The 25,906-nt window shown below is 36.3% G+C and overlaps 1 protein-coding gene across 1 annotated transcript in view; it reads left to right on the plus strand.

Annotated features, from left to right (window-relative positions):
* LOC131439181 (lachesin) overlaps positions 1-25,906 on the plus strand; it is a 323,974-nt gene that overhangs the window by 69,216 nt on the left and 228,852 nt on the right. The window contains exon 2 of the mRNA XM_058609901.1: positions 11,252-12,035. Coding sequence (XP_058465884.1) covers positions 11,921-12,035 — 115 coding nt within the window. The 5' untranslated portion in view covers positions 11,252-11,920. The remainder of the gene's footprint in view (positions 1-11,251; positions 12,036-25,906) is intronic.

A 25,906-nucleotide genomic window follows, 5' to 3' on the forward strand; every position in this document is an offset into this window, starting at 1 on the left:
TGACGTTACGGATTTCATAACAACTCGTGATTGGATTCGCTGAATACCTTTCACCGGGGAGTTTTGTGTGCCGAGCGTTAAGACCGGTATCGATTTTTATATGCAAGTTCCATGTTTACTAAGTGACGATTACATACTAATGAGGTCGGGTCGTTGGTTATGATAAGTTGATGTGGGACTTTCAAATCCGCGAGGAGTCGAGATGGCAAGTGTACGAACTCTATTATTATTCCGGAAATCCAAGCTTGAACACGGTCATGTTCTTTTTGGCATGATTGGCGGATTTTATCGTTGTAAAACATTTATTACTTCAACTGAATTTTTTTATCTCTAAATTTTTGTTTAACAGAATCAATCTGTTGGGGTAAGTATGATTTAAAAAATATTGAAGAAACATCATGACTAGTAATAATTTTTCATAAATATTTGTCATGAATAACGAACTCAATCTTCACGCTCCAACAGACATCAGTCGTTGTAGTTCTTGCTGTGGTGCAGTGTAGTCCATTAAGACAATATTCCAAGTAGCTCGTGGATCTTGGAACATCTCTTACGGATTTACATAATATCAGAAGAAGAAGGTTCGAGAAGCTTTTGCGTATGGGCGTTGTTAAATTTTTTATATTATTTATACTGAAATCGAAAGGAAACCTGCTGTGAATTAGGGTCTTCTTCGCTTAATATTTTGACAACAACTTTTTTCTCGCACAATAATTTCAGTACAAAAGCTACATGTCATTTACATCAGGAATGTCAAGTTAGTTTTTCCAGCAGATTTTCGATGGAGAGCGAGAGCGGGTTGTGCAATCAATCTGCTTCAATAGCAGTAGAAAAGATCGTTTCAAGTTAGCAAAAATTAAATTGCGTGTCAATGAATTACTGCTGCGTTTAATGGAAATTTGTAAATTAAGAGATAATTCCGCAAATGTGGCTTCACTGGCTTTAATGTACTAAGTTTATTTGTGTACTGAGAGAAACATAAAGCATGAAATGAGTAATAATTTACGCGAAATTTGATTTATGTACCCCCAACTTTGAGCGTAGACTGAGGTTCCAGTGTATTAAGATATTTTCTCACGTACGAGAATATATGCAGCAATTCCCTGAGAAAACGATATACGATCTCTCAGAATATGATAAGAATATCCTTTTAACGGTTTTCATCGTTGTCAGGCAACTGAGCAAATGTCTCTTTTTTTTTTAGGATGTTTTTATTCAGGCCTATTTGTGTATAAGCTTTAGCCGATTTTTTAAATAATAATTTTTTTGAAGTGGATATCGTTGTCACTCTTTTTCTAGGAGGAGAAGAACTTCCATTTCTCTCCTGCGAGGGTTGAGGGGCACTTTGTTCATGGCTCGTCTCGTCATCCATGGCCTAATCGGTTGTATTGTTGTTGGTGTCCGTCTTCGTTTCGTTTTCCTTATTGTTCGTAGTCTTGAGCTCGTTGCTAGTTGCTTTAGCGCCTTGTTGTACATTGGTTGCAGTTGCTGGTTGGTTTGATGGTGAAACATGAGTACTGCGCTCACTAGTTTTCGTTGTTGAATGGTTGACCTTTTCTTTGGTTGAAGATGTCTTTTTCGCAGTTTCAGTGCGTTTCAGGTTTACCGTAGTGTGCAGGTTGTTCACAAAACTGGCATGTAACCAGCTGATTTTCATAGGTAATCAACGTTTTACACGGACATGTCCCACCTTGATCACAAATGATGTAAGATGGAATTGCCTAACGTAGTTGCATACGCACAACTCGCTCGCCATTCCGGATACCGGGGATAAAATTCCGCCATACTTCCCTTTCGATGGAAAGGATTTCACCGTACTGCGACATATTCTCCCGAACGTACTGATCGGTGGCCTGCGGGGGGACTTCTATGGCACGGACTTCTATGCCGTACTTCTATGGCATTGTCCACCATGTGCACAGGGATTTTGTATTTAATGTTGTCACACTCAACGCTGTGCACCTCGTTGTTAACCGAAGCGAATGCAAGTGCATCGCTTTCACGTTTAAACATAATGTACACACAGTTAGACGCCTTGTTGAATTGAATCTCACTTACATTATTAGCGTCTAGATGCATTCGTTCTTTAAGTAAGATATCAATTTCATATGCTGATGGTCTAACTTTGCAACGCTTGAAATCTATACAAATTGAATTCGGTCTTGCAGGCCAAGTTTCGGGCTTTGTTAAATCGTATATCCGTATACTCTATTGTTCACTGGCGTATTGTCTTTGTTTCTGTTGTTTCGACCGTAAACGTGTATGTATGTGTGTATGTGACTTGATTTTCTCAGAGATGGCGTGACCGATTTTCACAAGCTTATCAGGTGTACAACTTTGTTCCGCCGTGTTTTTTTTTCAAAATTAAAAGCTTTATTGCGAAAAAGTGCTTATAGATGTATTATTCAAAGTATTGTCCGTCGCTAGCGACAATTTCTTCCATCTTTCCGGAAATTTTCGGATCCCGGCTCGAAAAAAGGAGTCCTTTTTTGACGCTATCCATGAAGCAATCCATTTTTCCAACTCTTCGAAGGATTGAAAATGTTGATCTGCCAGGCCGTGTGCTATCGAACGGAATAGGAGGAAGTCAGAAGGGGCGACATCTGGGGAATACGGCGGGTGTGGGGCAAGACTTCCCATTTCAGCGTTTCCAGGTACTTTTGACCACTTTTGCAACGTGAGGCCGAGCATTGTCGTGTTCGGGGATGACTTTGTCATGTCGCTCTTGATATTGTGGCCGCTTTTCTTTTAGCTCGCCCGTTCCCTGAACTTGTACAAGAATTGCAATACAATCAATAACATTCGATGAAGCAGAGTAACGTTTCATCTAAATCCAAGCTCGTGAAAACGATTTCATCCGTCTATGATATATCAATTTAAGTTACATTTCGAATCTTTTGGTTTTTTTTTTCATAGCTCCCGAATCGATTAACGAAAAGCCATATGGTTTCTGGGACTGACTATTAGGGTAAGACAAGGTTATATGGGAGAAAAATGAAAAGTTTTATCCCACCAAGCTTTAGTATTTCTTTTAAGCCATGGGAAGTATGCAACATTTTTAGCTCGATCGGTGAAACTATATTTTCGAGGCCGAGGTTCAAAGTTTGTATGGGATTTGATATGGGGTAACCGACTTTTTACAAAAAAAACTAGTCTGAAAATCACCCTCTATAAATATCTATAGACTAAAAATTAGCGCAAGTGCTAATTTTAACGAGGAGGAAAACTTTCGAAGACTGCAAAACGATCCGCAGATTCTGGAAAAAAAGTTATTAAAGAAAAAAAGGCGGGTGGGTAATGTTAGAGACATAACCGGATGATGTGAATACGAATAAAATGGATGGTTCAGTTTCTTTGATGTTAAAGAATCTGAACTCTGGACTTATAATTCTGGAAGTGAATTTTGAACCGAATACTGAAACTCAATTTTGATGCTATATTCTAGAACTGAATACCAAATATACCTTATGATCAAAAAAGAACCGGAATTTTCATTTTAAAATTCCCGCGCTTATCCAATCGGTAAACTTTTATTCTCCCAACGTTGGCAACACTTTTATACACATTTGGTCAAATTTTGACGCATATCGTACGATTAGTTTTTGTTTGGCGTCTATACAAAAAAGTTGAAAAATTTTCGTGTGGCGATTTTTATAATGGATGAAAATTTAGAACAACGGCTCGCCTTCGAAGCGCCATTCGGTCGATTGTTGTGCGGTTTCGACGTCATATTCATAGATCCACACCTCATCACCAGTTATGATGCATTCGATGAATGTGGGGTCACTATCTGCGTTGGAAATCATCTCTTTGGCCACATCAACACGACGCTGTTTTTGAATGAAATTCAGCTTTTTGGCACCAGCCGAGAAGCGACGCGTTTCAAACCCAAAACATCAGTTAAAATGTGTTCGGCTGATCCATAAAAGATGCCCAACAGCACAGCAATCTCTCTAATCGGTACAGAACGATTTTGCAACACGATTTGCTTCGCCGATTCAATGTTTTCTTAAGTAACAGATGTTGTTGGGCGGCCAGGGATCTCAACATGATCCAAGCTTGTACGATCACCTTTGAAGCGTTTATACCACTCGTATGCCTGTGTTTTTCCTAGACACGATTCACCAAAGGCATTTCCTAACATTTTCAACGTTTCGGAACACTTAAATCTATTTGCAAAACACAATTTGATGCACGCACGTTGTTCTAAATTTTCATCCATTATAAAAATCGCCACACGAAAAATTTTCAACATCTTTGTATAGACACCAAACAAAAACTAATCGTACGATATGCGTCAAAATTTGACAGAATGTGTATAAAAGTGTTACCAACGTTGAGAGAATAAAAGTTTACCGATTGGACAAGCGCGTGAATTTTAAAATTAAAATTCCGGTTCTTTTTTTATCATAAGGTATATAGTAGAACTGATCACTGAATCTGTGTTCTGGAATTGAATTCGAGACAAGGATTTTGGTTCTGGACTGAACACCGAACTCTGGACCAGGCTGCTTATTTCCAGCAGAATTCCGATCCAGTATTAAGTTTTCAATTTCGGATCCAGAATTTAGCTCCGAAACTCAGTTCTAGAGGCTTGATCCGGAATAAAGTTAAAAAATTTCAGAATCCAAAATCAATGAAATTTCTAGAATTGAGGAACTGAACTATGAACCTGGATTTCGGAATGCATTTAAGAATTGAATTCTTGAATTACTACTCAACTTTCAACTTTCTTTGCGTTTCGCCTTCGGCTCGTCAGTGCTTAAAGCAGTTCAAGTAGAACTGCCATCTCCGCCTAGCAGTCCAACTTAAACCGCTACTCAACTTTGCATCCGAATTCCGGTTCTAAATTTTGGTCTGTGCTTCAAAACTCAGTTTAAGAATTCTGGTTCTAGAATTAAGTTCTGTAATTCGGTTCCAGTTAAGTTCCAGTGAAAATTATATTCCAAACTGCTGATCTTATCTCCGATGACTAATAGAAAAAATTTTGTTGATACGTTTTATTTTTTTTCACGATCACAAACTTATCATTCAAACATATGATAAATTTTGAATTGCCGCCCAATAGTAAAGTAAGACGTGTTTACTTAAAAAAGAACCGAGAAAAAAATTTCTAATCAGAATTTATCATACTGTAAATATTCAATAAATTGATTACATTGACTTCCGATTTGCATATTTCAACAGATAAGTAATAATAGTTCTTTAGATAACATTTCAAGTCATTAGAAGGATTGATTTGGTGTTATGTCTTTTAGTGCGCGACTAAGACGCATCAGATGCGTTCGGTAGTGATCTCCTGTGATGGTTTCACCCGGTTATAAGAGCTCGTAGTAAATCACACCGAGCTGATCCCACCAAATACAATTCATAACCTTGGCGCCGTGAATATTCGGTTTTGCCTTCGACGAAGTAGCATGCCCGGGCTTTCCCCATGATTTTTTGCGTTCAGGATTATCGTATCGAACCCACTTTTCATCACCGGTTAAGATTCGAAGTAAAAACCCCTTACGATTTTGTCTTTGAAGCAGTTGCTCACATACAAATAGACGGCGCTCGATGTCCCTCGGTTTCAACTCGTACGGCACCCAGTTTCCTTCTTCATAAATCATGCCCAGGGCCTTGAGACGTTTTGAAATGGCTTGCTGGCTCACTCCCGACGATTCGGTAAGTTTTTTTGGGTTTGGCACGAATCTTCATCAAGCAATGCTTCTAGTTGTTAATCTTTGATGGTTTTTTCTCTTCCACCACCATGTTTGTCTTCCATATCGAAATCACCATTTTTAAAACGTTGAAACCACTCCCGACACGTTCTTTTACTCAAAGCAGCATCACCGTAAGTTTCTGAGAGCATTCGATGCGCTTCATCGCATTTTTTTTTCGAATTGTAACAGAAAAGTAAAACTTCCCGCAAATAGCGAGAATTGGACACATAAACAGACATTTTCGAACGTGAATAATATGAAAGCAAGAACAACTGTCACTGAAACAGCGATGGCACTTCGTGAATTCGTTAGGCATTGTACACACTCACTTTAAAGACATTATCAAAGTTGTTCACCTGATAGATTCAAACGAAAGTTCTTATAGTCCCATAGATCGCTATTGAATTTTATCCCAATCCGACGTCCGGTTCCGGAATTCCAAGGTAATATGGGCAAATCTATCAGAAAATGCGCATTCAATTTTCTCAATCGATTTTTACAAACTAAGATGCAAATGAAAGGCCTTGACATTTTTCAAAAAGTCCTCGAAAAGTTTATAAAGATCCAACTTCCCGTTCCAAATTAATTAGTAAAAATTCTCAAATTTTTACAAAGGGCAATTTTTTATAAAATTTACTGGTAAATTCATCTTGTTGACAGACCTTGTTAGTTGGTGGATATATAAATCTACGTTGGGACTGTTAACGTCCGGTTTCCGCTTCCGAACGCACCGGTAATAGTGAAGAAAAGCTCCAAAAACCGATTTTCACAAATCATGATTCAAATCAAAGCTCTCATTGTTTTAAAAGATACTGTGCAATTTCATCCAGATCCGACTTCCGGTTCCGAAATTATAGGTCAATGAGTATCAAAACTTTCAAACTGTCATACAAAATTATGCAAAATCGGTACGCATGGGTACGTGCTGGTGTGGAGGAAGGAGAAAACGCACCCGTCTAGAACACAGTGTCCTGGTCGGCCTTTTGGCTACCTGGGCAGTCATGGCTTCCAGACGGCTATCGAAATTGTGTCATTGACGGCTGTCAAATCCAATTTTGCAAAACATAGTCGTCTGTATCTTAGGTAGCCGATCTTTTCACCTTCACTGAAAATGTCAAAGATTTCGATGTGGAAAAATCCTGGTGGATACGGTTGTATCGTTTGAGTTGTATGTCTGGCAGCGGTGAGGCAGTCATTAACCAGAATGTCTTCCAGTCATATTTCTTCTGAAATTCAAGATGGCGACTTCCGGTTTCTTGATATTCCTTTAAAACCCTTACAATGTGGGTATTTTCGGAACGGGACTGATTATTAGATGTCGGAAAACGATGTTTGAGGTAATTTTGTATTTCAAGATGGCGACTTCCGGTTTCTTGGCATTCAATATGGGTATTTTCGGAAAGAATTAGATTTCAGAACGATCATAATCGTTTTTCTTTTTTGGTACCTACACACCAAATCTATTCTGAAAATATCCATATTGTGAGTATTTTCAAGGAATATCAATAGATAGATGGATTCAGAACGATCACAAACGTCGTTTTTATGGCATCACATCAAATCCCTTTCGAAAATATCCACACTGTAAGGGTTTTCAAGGAATATCAAGAAACAGGAAGTCGCCATCTTGAATTTCAGAACCACCTCAAACATCGTTTTCCGATATCTAATCATCAATCCCGCTCCGAAAATACCCACATTGTAAGGGTTTTAAAGAAATATCACGAAACCGGAAGTCGCCATCTTGAATTTTAGAATTTATTTGCTTATTTGTTTATTCATTTGTCGTCAATCGAAAGTAGACCATAAGGATAATTACAATCATCGTCTTGAATTAGTAAACTATTCTAAATAGATCACTAAACAATGTATATTTATGTATAATTAATTATGAGTTAAATAATAATAATTAGCTTAGCGAATAGAACTGAAATATTGCTTTAGTTTGTTTTTTGACATAGTGAAATCGACAGCTTCTGAATGCTTGTTGTATACAGCCATCAATTAATTTATTGGCAAATTTTTTGCATAGGTGGTTTGTAATAAAAATATTTCGATTTCTTAAACGCCGAGATGGTATGTAAAAATTTAGTTTGGACAGGAGTTGACTGAAATCTATGCGATTCGAGACAATGTCATTTACAAATGAAACCATTGAAAATTCTCTGCGTTCTTTTATTATTTGAATACCTATCAGCACACAGCGGGCTTTATATGACGGATGAGGAAGTGTTGTCCAACCTAATTTACGAAGTGCAAATAACAAAAATTGTTTTTGAACTGATTCTATTCGATCTTCACATGTGATTAAGTAAGGTGACCAAACTAAGCTACAGTATTCTAGTACTGACCGAACATGTTTTAATTGTATACGGATCGTGAAAACAGTAACAAAATCGTTTTATGAATCCTAGCATGTTATTGGCTCTGTTTATGATTGTATTATAATGGTCAACAAAAGTCAAAGGAAATGTCGTTAACAAACAAGATAAATAAAAGAGGACCCAAATGAGATCCCTGGGGGACCCCGGAACTGACGTGAATGGGGCTCGACTTTTTACCCTTAAATTTTACAATTTGTTAGATAAGATTCCAACCATTTAAGAAGACCTGATAAGATTCTCAATTTAAGCATGGGTATGTCAACACGATCGAATGCTTTGCTGAAATATGTATAAAGAGCTTCAATGTAATTTCCCTTGTCCATAGTGGTCAGGGTATAGTGGACGAATTCAAGCAAATTAGTAGTAGTGGAACGTCCTTTGAAAAATCCATGTTGCATGTGAGTAATTCTATTTTTCATTTGACTAAACAGTTTGTCATTAACGATCGCTTCAAAGAGCTTCGGAATGCAAGAAAGAATAACAATCCTGCGATAGTTGCATATGTCTGCTTTTTTCCCATTTTTGAAAATTGGTATAAGAAAAGAGTTTTTCCATGTATCTGGAAAAACTCCAGACTGAAGCGAATTATTAAAAAGCCAGCACAAAGGGGTTGCAAGATCTAATGCTAATTTTTTCATAAATATGGGTGGAATCCCATCAGGTCCGGACCTTTTAGAGACATCCAATTTGTTTAGGGCATCTATTATGTCTAGCATTTCGATTTGATTTACATTAATATCTTCAGTAAACTCTAGAAAGAAATTAAAATATTCACGATCACGATTACAAATTTCTTGAGAGTTATTACCAATGTTTTCCTGTAGATACATTCTTGACGGAAAGTTTTCTGATTTCAATTTGTTTCTAACATAACTAAAGAATTTTTTTTGACAAAACTTTATTTCCTGCTCAGTTCTTGAGTTATACTTTTTGGATGCAGTATCAATTGTTAAATTTAGTTAGTCACAGATGTGTATGTAATTCGATAAATTGTCACTATTATTTTCTCTTTTGTACTTTTCATGAGCTTTTTGTTTTCGATTTCTTAGGTTTCTAATATGCTCGTTATACCAAACAGGATACTTTGAATTGTTTTGTCGCCTAATTTTCTTTAATGGGACATGTTCATTTATTATGTCGTACAGCCGTGCGTAGAAAATATCGACAGAAATTTCGACAATCTATTTTTCGTAGCTTACGACTAATACTATCAAAATTTGCTGAGTGATAATTGAAAATCTCCTCATACTCGTAGTCGTCGGGTCTATTAATCTGATGTATAAATATTGAGAATTCGATTGCTGTATGAAAAGCTTAATTTTTCCACAATGGAGTTGGTGATTCTATTACACAGAAATCATCGTGAATATTAGTAAATAAAAAATCTAAGTAACAGTTTTGCTGATTTTTTACATGATTAATTTGATTAAGACCTAAACCGGATATTTTGAATGAAGTGTTTCATTCTCCTCAACGAGAGGAAGTAAAATGCTATCATTTTCAGCGTCTGGAATAAAGTCGATATTGCGCTGATTAAAGATTCCATATATATGAATTTTAACTTTCGATGGAAGCTTAGTCATGATTTCATCAGCAACATGCAGAAACATATCATATGTGGCTTTTTGGGCATTGTTAGAAGGAAAATATACTGAAACAAATATATGTGTTTCACCTGCTAAATGAATTCTTACCCATACGTGTTCAAATTCTTTAAATTTCGTAGTGGTTATCATTCCGGAGTCAAATTCTGCTAAAACAGTAATAAGAACACCTTCCCCCCGATTTATTATCAGATGAGCTGACGATCGTTTCCAAAAACGTTGTAAATGTTTCCGAAGACTTCCGTGCTGTTAACGCTTTCATCCCAACTAGTTTCGGTTGCTAGAATAATTACCACAAACATCGTTTTCGACATCTACTCGTCAATCCCGTTCCGGAAATACCCACATTGTCAGGGTTTTCAAGGAATATTAAGAAACCGGAAGCCGCCATCTTGAATTTCAGAACCACCTCAAACATCGTTTTCCGACATCTGCTTATCAATCCCGTTCCGAAAATACCCATATTGTTAGGAGTTGTAAGCAATATCAATAAACTGGAATCCGCCATCTTGGATTTTGAAACGAGCGTAAACTTCATTTTCTTGCACTTACTCTTCACATCCATTTCGAAAATAACCATATGATAAGCGGTTTCCACATTCATTACACAAAACTTTTTTTACGAAGCATATTCCAAATAACGTAAACTTTTTTTACGAACTACCTCTTTTTACGAACCCCCGTTTAGTTCGTAAATGGAGGTTTCTGTGCATGAGATAACTACAACTAATTAAAAATTGAAGTTTTCTAAAATGTTTAGTATGAACGAGCATCAAGGTGAAACGTAGTGCCAAAATAAGGTGCACAAAGTTCCTACCGCATGAATTGATCGAACCATCGCACAAAGCGTATGGCGCAAAACCAAAACATAGACATACGGAATTTTTTCAGTGCAGTGGGTATAACAAAACACTAACTATGTATGTTAATAAACATTGAGTATTTTTATTTGACTAATGCGAGGGGAACCCATTTGTGCATGTTGTTCAAGACGATCAAATTCGGTATTCAATTTATAGCCTAAATATTCTCATAATTGATTTTCTTGCACATTGCGAAATGGTTAATTCTTTATTACAGATCAAAACCTTTGGCATGATGACAATACCTCACTTATCTGATTACAACTATGCATCAATTTTTAGAAAAACTGAATAATATTCAAACAGAATCTTTTTTTATACAGGATTACAATTGGCTTGTAAAATGTTTATTAAATATCGAGTTTGTGTAGTGACATATCATATCAGTATATAAATTATTAGTACTTTACCATTTCTCATGATTTTTTTAAAAACTGAAACATTGTTAGTCACTTAAAAAGAGTCTTCATACTAAGCTGAATAACTATTGTGAAGACATCAAACAGTTCAGATCAACCGTATAACATAATAAAGGAAAGTCAAATCATATTACGACCACTAGCAGTAGAGTTACTAGATATGTTAAAAAATGACCCATTTTTTCGAACCTATTCACTTAATATTGCTATTTTAATTTCTACCCCATTTAATGACTACGCTTACTTATCTAAGCTTTCTTTTTCTACTTTTTTTAGAAACTGTGAAACTGGTAGTACAACGAGACAATAAAACGAATCATTTAGTTCCAGTAGTGACCGGAACCGTGACAATTTCAGCTACCATCCGGCTATTCGCGGTAGCTATTCAGCAGCACCACTGAAATAATTAATTTACCCCACAACTTCCGTAGTGCACCAACTGCAATTGCATCGGATTGGTTACAGGCACTTCACTCTGAAACGACATCGTGTCGTCGTCGTCATCGTCGTTGTTGTCGCCGTGTTCGTCAGGATGAAGTGTTCATGCGAAAACAACGCCAACAATCCGCAGCCAACGCTTCGGCCAACGCTACTGGCCACCAATTAGGTTAACTCATTGCATCCGACAGGCCCCTTTGAAGCGCACTCAATCTGAAATTTAATATCATTAAATCATTAAATGACGGTCAGCTGGCCAACTGGCGATCAGGTGTCTAATAGTAAAAAAAACACACACACACACAGAAAAGTGTATCCCGAGCGCTATCCAAATTCTCGCAAAAAGGAAAAGTGCCAGTGTTATTTTCATGCTCACTGTGGATGCAGTTCAGCGTGTGAAAATACGTCAACATTCGCTCATCGTCCCTGCTAGCAAATTAAAGGCACTTTGGTAAATCGGAGTGAATCAGATAAAACGCCAACGCTCGCAACAGAAACGTAACAATAATGTTGATTCTTCACACAATTAAATTAATTTTAATAACTTTAAACATTCTACCATATCGGTTTACACATCGGAATGTGCTGTTCCTGATATACCTGGGGACGCTCGTCACACACGGTAAGTGAGTTTTGTCGTATCGACTTTTGCATTGCCAATTGGTCCGGTTTCCGATTGTGCGTTCCATTATTAAAGGTGCACACATTGCATCAATCGATAACTGGACCTGGTATCTCCGTGAAACGGTTTTGCCAATGACTTTCAACAACATTACTAATGACCTCAATTATCTGCGACGCCGACAACTGAACGATTCGATTTAGATGCCCAATAGGGTAATTATTGCAGTGATTATTGCGATAATGTGATTAGAATTGATGAGCATTAGCATGCATGAGATTCGGGGTGGAACTGAAACCAACCAATCCGCACGAGGTTCTCGTGTATAGGTGATTGTTTGGCAAATCATTTTCATTTTTCTAAGTATTAAAATACCTGCAGGCTAGATAAGGTCTGAACAAGAACAAATTTCTATTCTTTCTCCATCGATGCTTCCTAGCGCCTTCGGACTTCAGACGTTATTCCGTTGAGATCACTGTTTTATTCTGATTGGTTTCACACTTTCTCTTACTCCATTCGTTGAAAGGAAGGCCGAGCTCATGACCATTCGCCGCAAGCCAGTAATCAAAAATCAAAAAAATACAAATTCATAAATTGATTAGGGTAGTTCAAGAATGCGTGCTTCTGCGCTTAAGCTGCATATTCTGCAATATTTCAGAAACCGAATCTCCGAATCTATCAGCAATAATACATTTAAACTTAATCGTTGACCAGATCTGAAAAAAAATGCGTGGATATAAAAAAGTGCTATCTGTCGGTTACGTCACTAATACGATTCTATCTCCAGCATTGGAAATGTTAGTCATGCGATATGATCAATGATCTAATAGTACATTTTAAATGAACCTAAGACTGTTGAAATCAGTTCTTCAAAATCTGAAAATATTGAGCGTATTGAAATAAAAGGTATGTCGGTTACGCCATATCTACGATCATAGCTCCGGAGCCGGAAATGATGCAAATTCACCTGCAACTCAATATTAGTATTTTAACAAGTCTAAGTTTCCATTTCGGAATTCCTGCACCTCATGAGTACCGGTTTGATAAAAACTGCACATGACTAATTCAATTATTTAATTTTTTTAAGTTGATGAGCCGAAGCTCATCAATGCATTAGTAGATTATGTTGGACTGCTATTGCAACTCGCAGATCAACATAATCCGCAAAGCAGCTATTTGTAACCAATTTAGTTCTGGGATTCATCGACTGATTTCCTCGTCCCACAATTCACTAGAATGAATCGTTAGCAAGCATGACGCGTATATTTAATCTTTGATGTACACTGTTTGATTTTAATCAGTTTCGTACTACTCTCAGATAATCTTTTTTCATTATTAACACTCCGAATACCAGGGGGTAAAAAAAGTAGGAACACTATTTTTGACTGAATATATCTTAGCCATTTTTGGATCGATCTCAAAACTTCTTTTACCATTAAAAAGATAAATTCATTCGGAATAAAATCCATTTGAAACGATGGAAAACCGAATATTCTACCCAAAGTTGTTTATGAAAGTTCCAACTAAAGTCTGTTGAAAAAAAGTGGGAACGCTTACTTTGGCTGGCCATATCTCAGCTGTTAGAAGTCCTATTTTGAAAATTTGTTTATCACTAGACAGATACGTCTATCGCAACATTAATGGTACAGAAAAAAAATTCAATTACACTTTGTTAATAAAAGTTATCATCAAAAACGTAACCAAAAGTCCAAGCATAAATTATCGAAAACTTCGTATTTTCGACATATCTTTAAATTCAAAGCGACGACATATGAATTTTTATATACCAATAGATTGTATTTGATACCAGCTATATGTTTTAGAAGAATTCAATTTAAATCTTACCGAAAATGTCTAAAAAATTCTATATATTCACCGAAATTTTAGAATATTAGTAGTATTCGAAGAATTCCAAATTCAGCTAAGCATTTTTATACACTAATCGATTGAATTTGATACCAGCTATGATGTACGGGAAAAAATAGTTTCAAATTTACTAAAGAAAATCCAAAAATTATATATTTCACAGAAATTTTCAAATTAAAATAAAATTAACCCTGTTTGACACTTAGCATGAAATTCATATCGAACATTTAGGTATTGTTGATCACCAATCGATTGAATATTGCTTCAATTAAAATTTTAACAGAAAACTCCATCATATTTACTAAAAATCTCAAGAAATTATGTATTTTTACAGAAAGTTTTGAATCTTAGAGTTTTTTTGTGATTTTGCTAAGCATGCATTTTATATTTACCAAAAATCTAAAAAATCGATATTTTCACAGAAACTTTTGAAATTGAAGAAGTTGTAGGAACTTACGTGGATTTGACGTAATCTAAAATTTTTGGTAAATATAAAATATATCAACTTTTTTCTCTTGAAATTTTAGCTAAAAGTAATTTTAGTCGGTTGATACACGAACATTCTTGAATGCGTGCTTAGCTAAGTCACAAAACACGCTAAGATTCAAAAATTTCTATAAAAATACAAAATTTCTTGAGATTTTTAGTAAATATTTGGAATTAAAAAAAAATGTTAAAATTTTAATTGAAGCAATATTCAATCCATTAATGATCAACAATACCTAAATGTTCGATATGAATTTCATGCTAAGTGTCAAACAGGTTTAATTTCATTTTAATTTTAAAATTTCTGTGAAATATATAATTTTTTGATTTCAATCGATTGGTGTACAAAAATGCTTAGCTGTGTTTAGCATTCTAATTATTAATATTCTAAATTTTCATTGAATATATCGAATTTTTCAGGCATTTTCAGTAAAGTTGAAATTGATTTTTTCTAAAACATATAGCTGATATCAAATGCAATCGATTGGTGTATAAAAATGCATATGTCGTCGCTTTGAATTTAAAGATATATCGAAAATACGAAGTGCTTGGACTTTTGGTTACGGTGTTGATCATAACTTATATTAACAAAGTGTAATTGTATTTTTTTCTGTAATATTTATGTTGCGATAGACGTATCTATCTAGTGATAAACAAATTTTCAAAATCGGACCTCTAACAGCTGAGATATGGCTAGCCAAAGTAAGCGTTCCCACTTTTTTTCAACAGACCTTAGTTGGAACTTTTAATAATAACTTTGGGTAGAATATTTGGTTTTCCATCGTGTCGAATGGATTTTATTCCGAATAAATTTATCTTTCTGCTGCTAAAACAAATTTGAAATCGGTCATAAAATGGCAAAAATATAGTCAATCAAAATTAGCTTTTCCACTTTTTTAACCCCTGGTATTCGGAGTGTTAAGGACTTTACCCTGGGAAACTAGAAATAATTCTCAGGTGAAAACAACATAACAAAGCATTTCATCCAAACTCGCATAACATAAAATCAAAGCTAACCAACTAAAGCTTCAAATCGTTTTATAGCGCTTTGTGTCTTGTTGTCTAGCAGCTACCGTCCTCTGACATGTTACACGTGATACTGAAAAGATGGCTATAATTTCGCTTATATTTATAGATTTGCGTTTTTCTCTACAGCTTAGCTTTTGTATCAATTGGCCAATCAGAGCGACGCTTCAGGGGCTGGGGTCCACTAGGAGATTGATAGTACCTATTAGCTCTCTCCGGACTGTACCAGCCTAGATGCCGTGTGGAATCCGGCGGAAAAAAATGAACCAAGAATAGATCCACTGGGTTCCTGCTTCCATGTCGTAAAAGGCGACAATTGCAGGAGTTTCTTTTTCCTTTCAGTTATCAGATATTTTCAATGTTCTACTTCTGATTACTCTATTTTACTAAATCATCTCTTTATTCAATCTATCAATTTCCGTCTAGCTTCGGAGAAAAGTTTCATTAGGAATGATTTCTTCTTCCATGTTATTGATTGTCTTTCAGGATTATAAAATGAATGATAAAAATAAACCATTGCGCAAATCCGTTTATATTACAAAGTTAATAACAGAGATAACATATATCGGTATATTGAATATATAGTAAAAAAAACTTGATATTAATATTTCAAACAGTAAATTAATATTTTTCTCGGTAGCCGGCTGCCCAGAACAACTAATATAACCAATTAATAATTTCAATAAATAATTAAAATAATAAAGCAGAAATAATAAAAAATCAAGACGCGCGTGAAAACTGTTGACCTTTGTTTAGTGATTTAAAATGATTTTATAATAACTGTTTAGAATATTTCAATGCAATGAATCAACTTTTTTTGTCTAAATCCTATTCGCTCGTTTATTTTGTATCACGTAGTTTCATTTATAAAAACGTGCTTAATCCACCAAGCAGTGAGATGATACCTTTTTTTTATCAATCCGCATGTGTTTTTTTGCATGACTAAAAAAAACGCGAAAGGTAGATGCATAAACGAGTGACTGCATACTCGACAGCCGGCTGTCCGGAGTTTTGTCAATTTCGGAGATTGACTGTTTCGTGCATTATATTGCCAGGACAAAGTAACACATAAAACGATAATACTTAAAAACATTCTTGGTAGCCGGCTACCCAGAGCAATAAACACATGATAACATTATTAAAACATTTACTAACAAAGTATCCTCTCCTGTGATGCATGTGGGAATGCAGAGGAATCCTCGGTTCTTAGTAGCAACATGCATCGAACTAACAATCCTTTCCCTCCCAAGTAGATCTGCATTCGGACGTGACCGGCGTCGGTATTGATCAGCATGCATGGTTCAATACAGTTTGCACAGTGTGAAACAATGTGTTATTCCCAAACATGTTACTTCAAAAAATCATTTTGCAATCTCAATTGGTCCAGATCAATAACGGAGTAGCAACACACGGGCGGTCTCTAATGCTAATGCTAATGCTAATTGGCCAATCAGAGCGACGCTTCTTAGCTGATAGATTGCTTACTCCTTCAAAACCATAGTCTCTGTAAGGGAAATCCAGTAAACCAGCTGAGCTTTGTAAGGTTTCGTTGATACCAAACATTAAAGAACACAAAGATGTGTTCCATATCAAAATCTAATCTCGGGTATGAGAAAGGCTAACACACTTCGAGCTTTTCTCGTTGATACCAAACATTTAAGAAATATTTCATTTTAAATTATTTGATATTAGGTCAAAGAACCGAAAAATCTGTAATAAATTTATGTTTTTTTTTTTCGATGGCATGTAGCAAAATTATGCTGATACGTTAAATACAACATGAGATATTTACGATTAAAAATATACCACTCTCCCAGAGGATAAATTTTGAAAAGACTGCCCATAGTAAAGTATGTCGTATTCAAGACAAAAATCGATAAGTGCTAGTCAATTTGCCAACTTATGAGAAAATCTATCCGAATCAATCGAAAATCCTTTTTATTCTTTATAAACCTCTGATGGAGTACATTAGCTCATTTTAGGCACCTTAACGTTCTTGAAAACTGAATCATTTCACCGGTAACTTAAATTAATCTCCAACTAACGACATTACTTCTTCAACACAGCACAGAACTGCAGAGTCCAGCGTCACGATTTCAACCGCAACGTTTTACCATCTCGAAGAAAGTTCTCGAAGCCACTTACGTCATTACTTTATGCATCTTTTGGGAGCTGGATTGAGGATTGGCAAGAAAACGCAAACGACTGCCGGCAAAAACTGGGAGCTCATTTGGCACTAGAGCAAACGAACGTAACTCTCGTTCAAGCATACATACTCGGTCCTCTGGCTTGTCCTGCTTCGAAACCATGCCAGCTGAAGCGCGTCGCAAGCAAATGTCACACATCTTCTAAACTGGCTGAGAAAACTGGACCAAACCCAACATAATTTTCAATGTTCCCGAAGCATCACCGTTCGTTTCAGTCATTGTTGGTCTCTGCCCGATTATCCGTAGGACGGGTAAAGTTTTACCAAGTGTCATGTATTTCGCACAATTTACTGAACGATGATGATATTGTTTGCTGGCATGCTGGAGCGTGTTTGTTGCATTCTGCTTCTAGAACCCGGGTTCAATGGGCTGGAGTGCTCAAAATGTAGCATGTTTTTGCCATCCCAGTGATCTGGGCAAAGTTTCATTGAACCGTATGTTGAAAGTTGCAATATGCAAATGCGTGCCGAGACGAGCAAACACAGTACGAACATGAATATGTTTTGCGGGCAGTTATATGAGTTTGGTTATAACTGCACATTTTTCCCCTCACCAAAAGATAACCTCGTTTCGGTTTATTTTCCCCAACAGCACAAGCAAGAAATGAAGGTTTATGGTAGTAAGCTTTATGAAGGACTGCATATGAGTTGAGAGTTGAGTCTTTTAAAGTTGATTCAATTTAACGAAGTAATATTTAAAAATCGACAAAAATCGCATGATTATTCGCCGTATTTAGGGAAAAGATTTTTCTAAGAGGTATAGGGTTTGGTTTTCACACGAATACTTTGAGAAAATTTATGAAATCTTTATGAAATATGCATTGGTGGCTCGTGAACTGCTTCTGGTTAGTCTTCACTCCAGACGCGGCGTATTTGCTTGTTGACGTAACCATTCAACCAGAAATGAGCTTCGTGGCTGACTACAACTTTTCAATAAAAAAAAGTCCATCTTCCTCCATCTTTACCAGCGCCCATTCATGAGTAAATTATGGACCAAACGACGATTTATGATTAAATTATAGAACAAACTGAACAAAGTTTGGCAACGACGCAAGACACGATTCACACGTGATGTGTCAAAAACAGTGTTGCCAAAAAGATACCAGCAAAAAAAATCACCCTTTACAACCGATTTCCAAGTATTCTCATTATTTTGACGTGAATACGTCTTACTTTATTATGGGGTGTTATTTCCCAACTCACTCTGAGGAAGTATGGGCAGAACTTAATGGTGCATATTTCGAGTTGAACTGAACGCAACAACATAATTCTTTCGCCATGCTTCCAGAAATATGGTCAGCAATTTATGATAAAATTGTCTACAGTATGAGATAACCATCCAAGGTCTTGGAAACATGAAAATTTCTCGTACCCGAGACGATGGTTTTGAGGCTCACATCAGTCTCCATTTTCAACTGGACGAGTACAGAAGGTAAACCAAGGTCGAAAATCGTTATTATTAATGATGTATTTGGTTTCTGGAATGTTTCCAAATATGAACGACAGTAAGAAATAAAAATCCTTTTTAATCCACCTAGTGGTGTAATGATCAGGGTTGCCACATTTAAATCTGCATTTTGCAGAAGAAAAATCTGTAAATCTGTATCGGGAGCTCAAAAACCTGTATTGAAATCTGTATATAGAAGTGATAAAAAATCGAAGCACAACGGAATGTAAAAGTCTTTAGAACCCAAATTTAAAGAAACCAAAACTTTTCTTAGTCTGAGTTTTATGATTTTATAGTTGAAAAAACGCTGAAAGTTGTTTTTGCGTTGGTGCCTCTCGAAATAATGATTTGACGAAAAACTTTCAAAATCCAATCTGAAAGTGAAACTTAATCTGATTGGTCAATTGGCAATGTTTCTTCTTTACTACCTTACGTTATGGCCGAGGCCATCATCTTTTCATCTTATGAGAAGCCATCATCTTTTCATCTTTGAAAGCATATGCAATTACGCTACACTAGTTGTAAATAAAAGTAAGCATAAACAAATCTTTATTAGCAGATAGAACATCTGTGTTTACTGTTCTTAACATACTCTTTTATATTTAGTTTTATCGTCTTTTTAGAATTAACACAATCAGGATAATGTTTTCACTTTGAAAAAATAATCAATACCATTATTTAATATATTTTAACTTGATCTTTATTCAATTGTTAATCCACACTATCAAAAATCTGTACAAATTTGTATTTTTTGCCAAAAATCTGTAATCTGCATATACAGAATCTCGGTCACAAATTTATCTGAATAATCTGTAAAATGTATCTGTATATGTGGCAACCCTAGTAATGATGCTTTTCTCATATTACTTATGTTTTGACAAGATTTTTTTTTCAAACTTGAATAAAATCAAAAACTTCCTTTGGTAAAAACTACCATCACCTTTTCGATTTGTAAACAGCCATGTCATGTTAATGTATATTTAAATGTGACAACTCTGCACGCTATACAAAATTGAACAAAGCACGCTGTGTGCTAGGCGGGTGCGTTTTCTTCTTCTTCCGTACCAGCACGTACCGATGCGTTCCGATTTTGCATAATTTTGTATGACAGTTTGAAAGTTTAGATACTTATTGCCCTATAATTTCGGAACCGGAAGTCGGATCTGAATTAAATTGCACAGTATATTTCAGGACACTGAGAGCTTTATTCTGAATCATGATTTGTGAAAATCGGTTTAATTGTTGCTGAGAAATCGAAGGGAGTTCCGGTTTTGGAGCTTTCCTTCACTATTACCGGTGCGTTTGGAAGCAGAAACCGGGCAGTCCGAAAGTAGATTTATATAACCAACAACTAACAAGGTTTGCCAACTAGATGAATTTTATAAAAATGTGCACCTCGTTTCGCCATCGCTTGTGAAAAAATATACTTGGAATTAAAATTTTTACTAATCCCACTGTAATTCCGGAACCGGAAATCGGATCTGGATCATCTTCTCGGGGACTTTTTAAACAATTTCAAGACCTTTTGATTTGCATTTTATTTTTTTTTTAAATCGGTTAAGGAATTTCAAAGAAAATTGAATGCGCATTTTCTCATAGATTTGCGCATATTGCCTTGTAATTCCGGAACCGGAAGTCGGATCGGAATTAAATTAAATTGCGATCTATGGGACCGTAAGACCTTTCATTTGAATCTGAGTTTGTGAAAATCGGTTAAGCCATCTCTGATCGAAAATCGAGTGACATTATTTGTCACAAACATACATACATACATAAATACACACACAAATATACACACAGACATTTGCTCAGTTCGTCGAGCTGAGTCGAATTTTATATGGCATTCGACCCTCCGGGCTTCGATTCAAAAGTCGGTTTTCACAGTGATTGTAAAGCCTTTCTATATGCGAAAGCAAAAACTAATTTGCAGAAAAGTAACGCCTCATAACACTTTTACTTTAAAAAAGTAACGCATGTAATACTTATAACTTACAAAAAATAACGCATTTGACGTTGCGTAACTTAAAATAGTAACGGGTGTGGCGACTATAACTTACAAAAAGGAACGCATGTAACGCTTCGTAACGTATATAACTTATAAAGAATAACGCAAGTAATGCCTATTAATAATGAAAAAGCTACGCATTTCACGCTTTACATCGTCTTATTCCTGAAAAATTAACGCATCTAACGCTTGTAACACCTTAAACTTACGAAAAAGCCGTATGTAACGCATAAATTTTACAATACAGTAACGTATGAAACGCCTCATAACACCTTTTATTTTAAAAATGTAACTCCTATAACTTACAAAAAAGTAACGCTGTTAACGCTGCGTAACGCCTATTACTTACGGAAAAGTAACGCATTTAACGATTTGTAACACCTATAACTTACGAAAAAGTAACGCATACAACGCTTATAATTTTGAAAAAAAGTAACACATGTAACGCTTCATAACACCTGAACCTTAAAAATAGTAACACATGTAGCGCCTATAACTTACAAAAAGGAACGCATGTAACGCTTCGTAACGTATATAACTTAAAAAGAATAACGCAAGTAACGCCTATTGATAATGAAAAAGCTACGCATTTAACGCTTCACATCGCCTTATTCCTGAAAATTTTAACGCATCTATCGCTTGTAACACCTATAACTTACGGAAAAGCCGCATATAACGCTTAAAATTTACAAAACAGTAACGTATGAAACGCCTCATAACACCTTTTATTCTAAAAATGTAACTCCTATAACTTACAAAAAAGTAACGCGTGTAACGGTTCGTAACACCTATAACTTACAAAAAAAAGGAATGTGGGTGCCGTTTCGGAATATGCCACACGAAAAAGAATGCATGTCTTAGTGAATATATGAATCTTACAATGCACAACAAGGGACGTCTGCTACAACTTTAAACGGCTTCCTAAGACTGCTTTGTAGTGAAACATTTTCAAGCCTATCGGAACAAAACTCAGCAAGTTATGGACCTTTATCTTTACTTATCTCACGCTGCAAAGAAGTAAAAGCTCGGCGCACAGGCCCAAGATTTCTGCTTCGATTGACTTAAAAACTTGACATAACATTCTTGAAATGTTTCATTATAGAAAAATCCAAAAGAAAAAACATAATGTTTTCAAAATGTTAAACCCTGCGACCTCCCTAGCTGTGCAAATTGTTTCCTTCGATTTTATAGACAAAAACTTGAAACGCATTTTTCCCGAAAGCAGGTTTTGAAAGTCCGTGTCCATCGTCATTCAAAAACTACCACACCAATTTTATTCAAATTTTGCACACACTTTTTACATATAAAAAACCAGACCGCAACGCTTTCCCTTTCTTTGTTTGTTACTTTGAGAAGGTTTTACAACTACAAAATTGCGGATTTTTTTTGCGAAAAATCGTAGTTTTCACTTTGAACAACCACACAAAATTCCAAAAATCTAAAAAAAAAAACAAACGGAAACATTGGGGTCTAGAAAACTTCTACTCTAACTATGCTGCTTTGATATGTTCACTTCTGATTAGTGTGCGCTGAGATACATTGGACACAGCATATCATGATTTTTAAGAAGCGTTCTCGTATTTTTCACCCTTCACCGACTTGTTTCTCAATATTTTTCCACGAAAAAATACTTTTTATCATGCAAAACATTCGAATTTATATTTTTGAACGATTATTCTGAAAAAAAATCGCAAAAATAATAACTTTTTTCATTATTTACACCACCATTCCCATATTACTCATAAATATTATTGTTGAATTATTTGAAAAACTTTTTATTGAATAGAAACAGAAAAATTTGTTCGAACGTAAACTAGCACAATCTACAAATCAAAACACCCTGTACTTCCGGAACCGGAAGTAGTATCCGTAACAATTTCACGAATTCCGTATGAAACCGTAAAACGTTTAATTTGAATCAAAGTTCGTGAAAATCGGTTTGGAATCGGTTTGAAAATCGGACATCTTGGTGAAAAGTGAGTGAGATCGTTTTTGCAATTGTAGACCACTATTTCCGGTACTTCCGAAACCATATTCCAAGAACCTGTATAGCCGAAGTTGGTTCGTATGGCCAGCAACAAATATGGTTTACAAATTGAGACTGTATTGAGCCTAATTGAAGAGAATTGTTCCCTCTTTTGCTTCGCCGCTTTAAGTGACGGTATACAATTTTTAAGTCGTAGTCCGGACAAAATTCAGGAATTCGGTATGGGACCATAAAATCGTTCATTTGTGAAAATAGATCAAGCCATCTCTGTGGAAAGTTAGTACACAAAAATGTTACCTACAGACAACAGACATTTGGCGTGCCCGACGAACTGATTCGAATGGTACATGATACTCGGGCCTCGGATCAAAATTCGGTTTTCACAATGATAGCATAACCTTTCTTTATGAGAAAGGCACAAAGAAAAAATGCTGCTGCACGATGCATTTGACTAGAACAACAAAAACATGAACTCGTAATCGTCCGGAAAATATGGACGAAAATACGATTAGCGAACCAATTGCCTCTCAACAAATACACCGAGGATAGTGATGAGAACGGCTCGTTTTCTCTAAGTGGATTAAAATAAATGACAGGTTGAATCAAAAGTTACGGAGTCAGGATACACTACTCGCTTCGTAACTAATCCTTCAACCCGCTCATACCGTGGGAAGTTGTAGGGCGAATCAATGTTTATCGCACGTCCATCTATTTGGACATCTCCGAAAATTTCTCACGCTCTACACAGATTGTAATTAACACATTCTCGTAGTTCTGTGCGCTAATCCGTAAGGGGCTAAATTGAGTAAATTACCGCCTGCTAAAGCAACATACATTACACGTACGCTAGAATGACCACGACCCGGCCCGGTCCGACTCCGGCTGCTAAATAGTAGTAAGCATTTGATGGAATTAAGTCTGAAACTCAATTATCCCACTGTGACTATAATGACATACACATATATACACGTAATAACAATTTTATGAGGCGATATAAAAGTTAGTCTTGCTGTCGGTTGTGCTTTTGGCCGACTGCAGAAATTTTGGACCGACTTTTAGCGCGTGAGAATGACTGATATGGAAGCACGGCAGCGATGATGAAGGGGAAAGTCATGTGAATTTTTCAGTTGGAATTAGTGACTCTCGGGCATGCTTGTTTTCGCCGATGCGATAGTAGTAGAAAAATGGCATAATAATAATCTGAATAGCATAACACTATTGTCAAAAATTTATTCAGTACAATTTAAGTCATCAGCCCGGTGAGCATCAGCTTAAAGTGTCACTCAAACTTCTCTGACGAAGTGACTATTGAAACGAAAAGTTGTTCCCGGCTTAAGTAAATTGTCAAACGTAATTCCTCTGACTAATAGCAAAATCACAAACAACAAGACAGGCTAAAAATTTGAACGACAAACGAGCCTCTAGAAAGATCCATTATTATGTTTGCGTCAATCAATCATGCTCTGTCGAACGCGGAAAACCGATGGATGCTGGAAATGTCCATTCGGTTGCGTTTCTACCACCGTACGGTGAAGCGAGACCGGAGTATATAAATTATGGTTGCTTTGAATGAGCCGCTCAGTTTCATAACCATAAGCACAAAGATTCTAAAGATTGAAACGTAAAAGAATGCAGAGAACGATTCATGTCGAATAATTCCGCATTTACTTCACTCGGCGTTGATGAGCCGGTCGGGCTCGCGGGGGAGCGGGGAAATAATTTCCTAGCTCAAACAATCATTATTTTCCATTCGACCGTACCGATCCATCGGTGGTTTGCCGTGCGGTTTTCCTTTTCCCTTTGCGGAGATTCTACCCGAGAGTAATGGAGCGCCTGTTAATGACAGCTAGGATTACCCCCAGTGTCCTTCTCGTAGCAAGGATGGTCGGGACCGATTAATTACACTTTTATTGAGAATAATTGTCACACTGACCGACACGAGCAATCCTTGCGTTTTGCGATGGCGGGATGGCGAAGTATCGGATCGTATTGTGTGTGTTACGATATATATTTTTTAATTTTCGGATTTCATCCTGACATGATTGATATTGATGGCATGGTTAAATGCGGACTCCTGGGCAATGGAGTGAAAATAACATCCTTTCACGGGGACATCCATCCTCTTTGGGTGATGAAAAATGAGCAGAAGTATTCATTTTCGGTGAGAGAGATGTTGGGTTCTTACGTATTGTGCTTTTCAGGGATTTTTTGGGAAAGTCAATTTTATACTGAAATAAAACTGGATTTTCTCAGGTGACGTAATGTCACGCCTGACTGGATTTCAAAGCAATTATGATTCAAATCTATATCAAGAGACATCGATTCGTAAAAGTATAGGGCAGTTGTACAGCCAGTGCTACGATTCTACGGACACTCAAAACCCTTCCAGGTCTGGGCTCGAACATTCGACAACTAAATATCAAGATTTGAGAGACAACTTACTTGCAGAGAAGTAAAGTAACATTTTGTCGAGTGTCATATACCAATCGTTTCAGCTCGATGAACCGAGCAAATTTCCGTGTGTGTATCTGTATGTGTATTGTCAACAAAGCGGTCGAGATGGCTGGACTAGTAGCAAATGAAAGTTCTTCCCGTCACCCTGAACACTATTGAGTGGTTTTGAGAGCGGATGTTCACTTTTTGAGTTATACGATGTTTTTTGAGAAAATTTTTAGTTTTTTGACAATACCTGTCACCTCGAAAACAGAATATGTTTTTAGATTTTGGTTCCCTACGGTGAAAGCAGTCCAACAAGCCATAGATTGTCAAAATCCGTCCATTTTTAACAAAGATTTCGATGCAGTAGGAGTTTTACGCGTTTGATGATGAAGCAATAATCCGGAGCAAA

Source organism: Malaya genurostris, chromosome 3 (assembly GCF_030247185.1).
Source record: "Malaya genurostris strain Urasoe2022 chromosome 3, Malgen_1.1, whole genome shotgun sequence".
Classification (NCBI taxonomy): domain Eukaryota; kingdom Metazoa; phylum Arthropoda; class Insecta; order Diptera; family Culicidae; genus Malaya; species Malaya genurostris.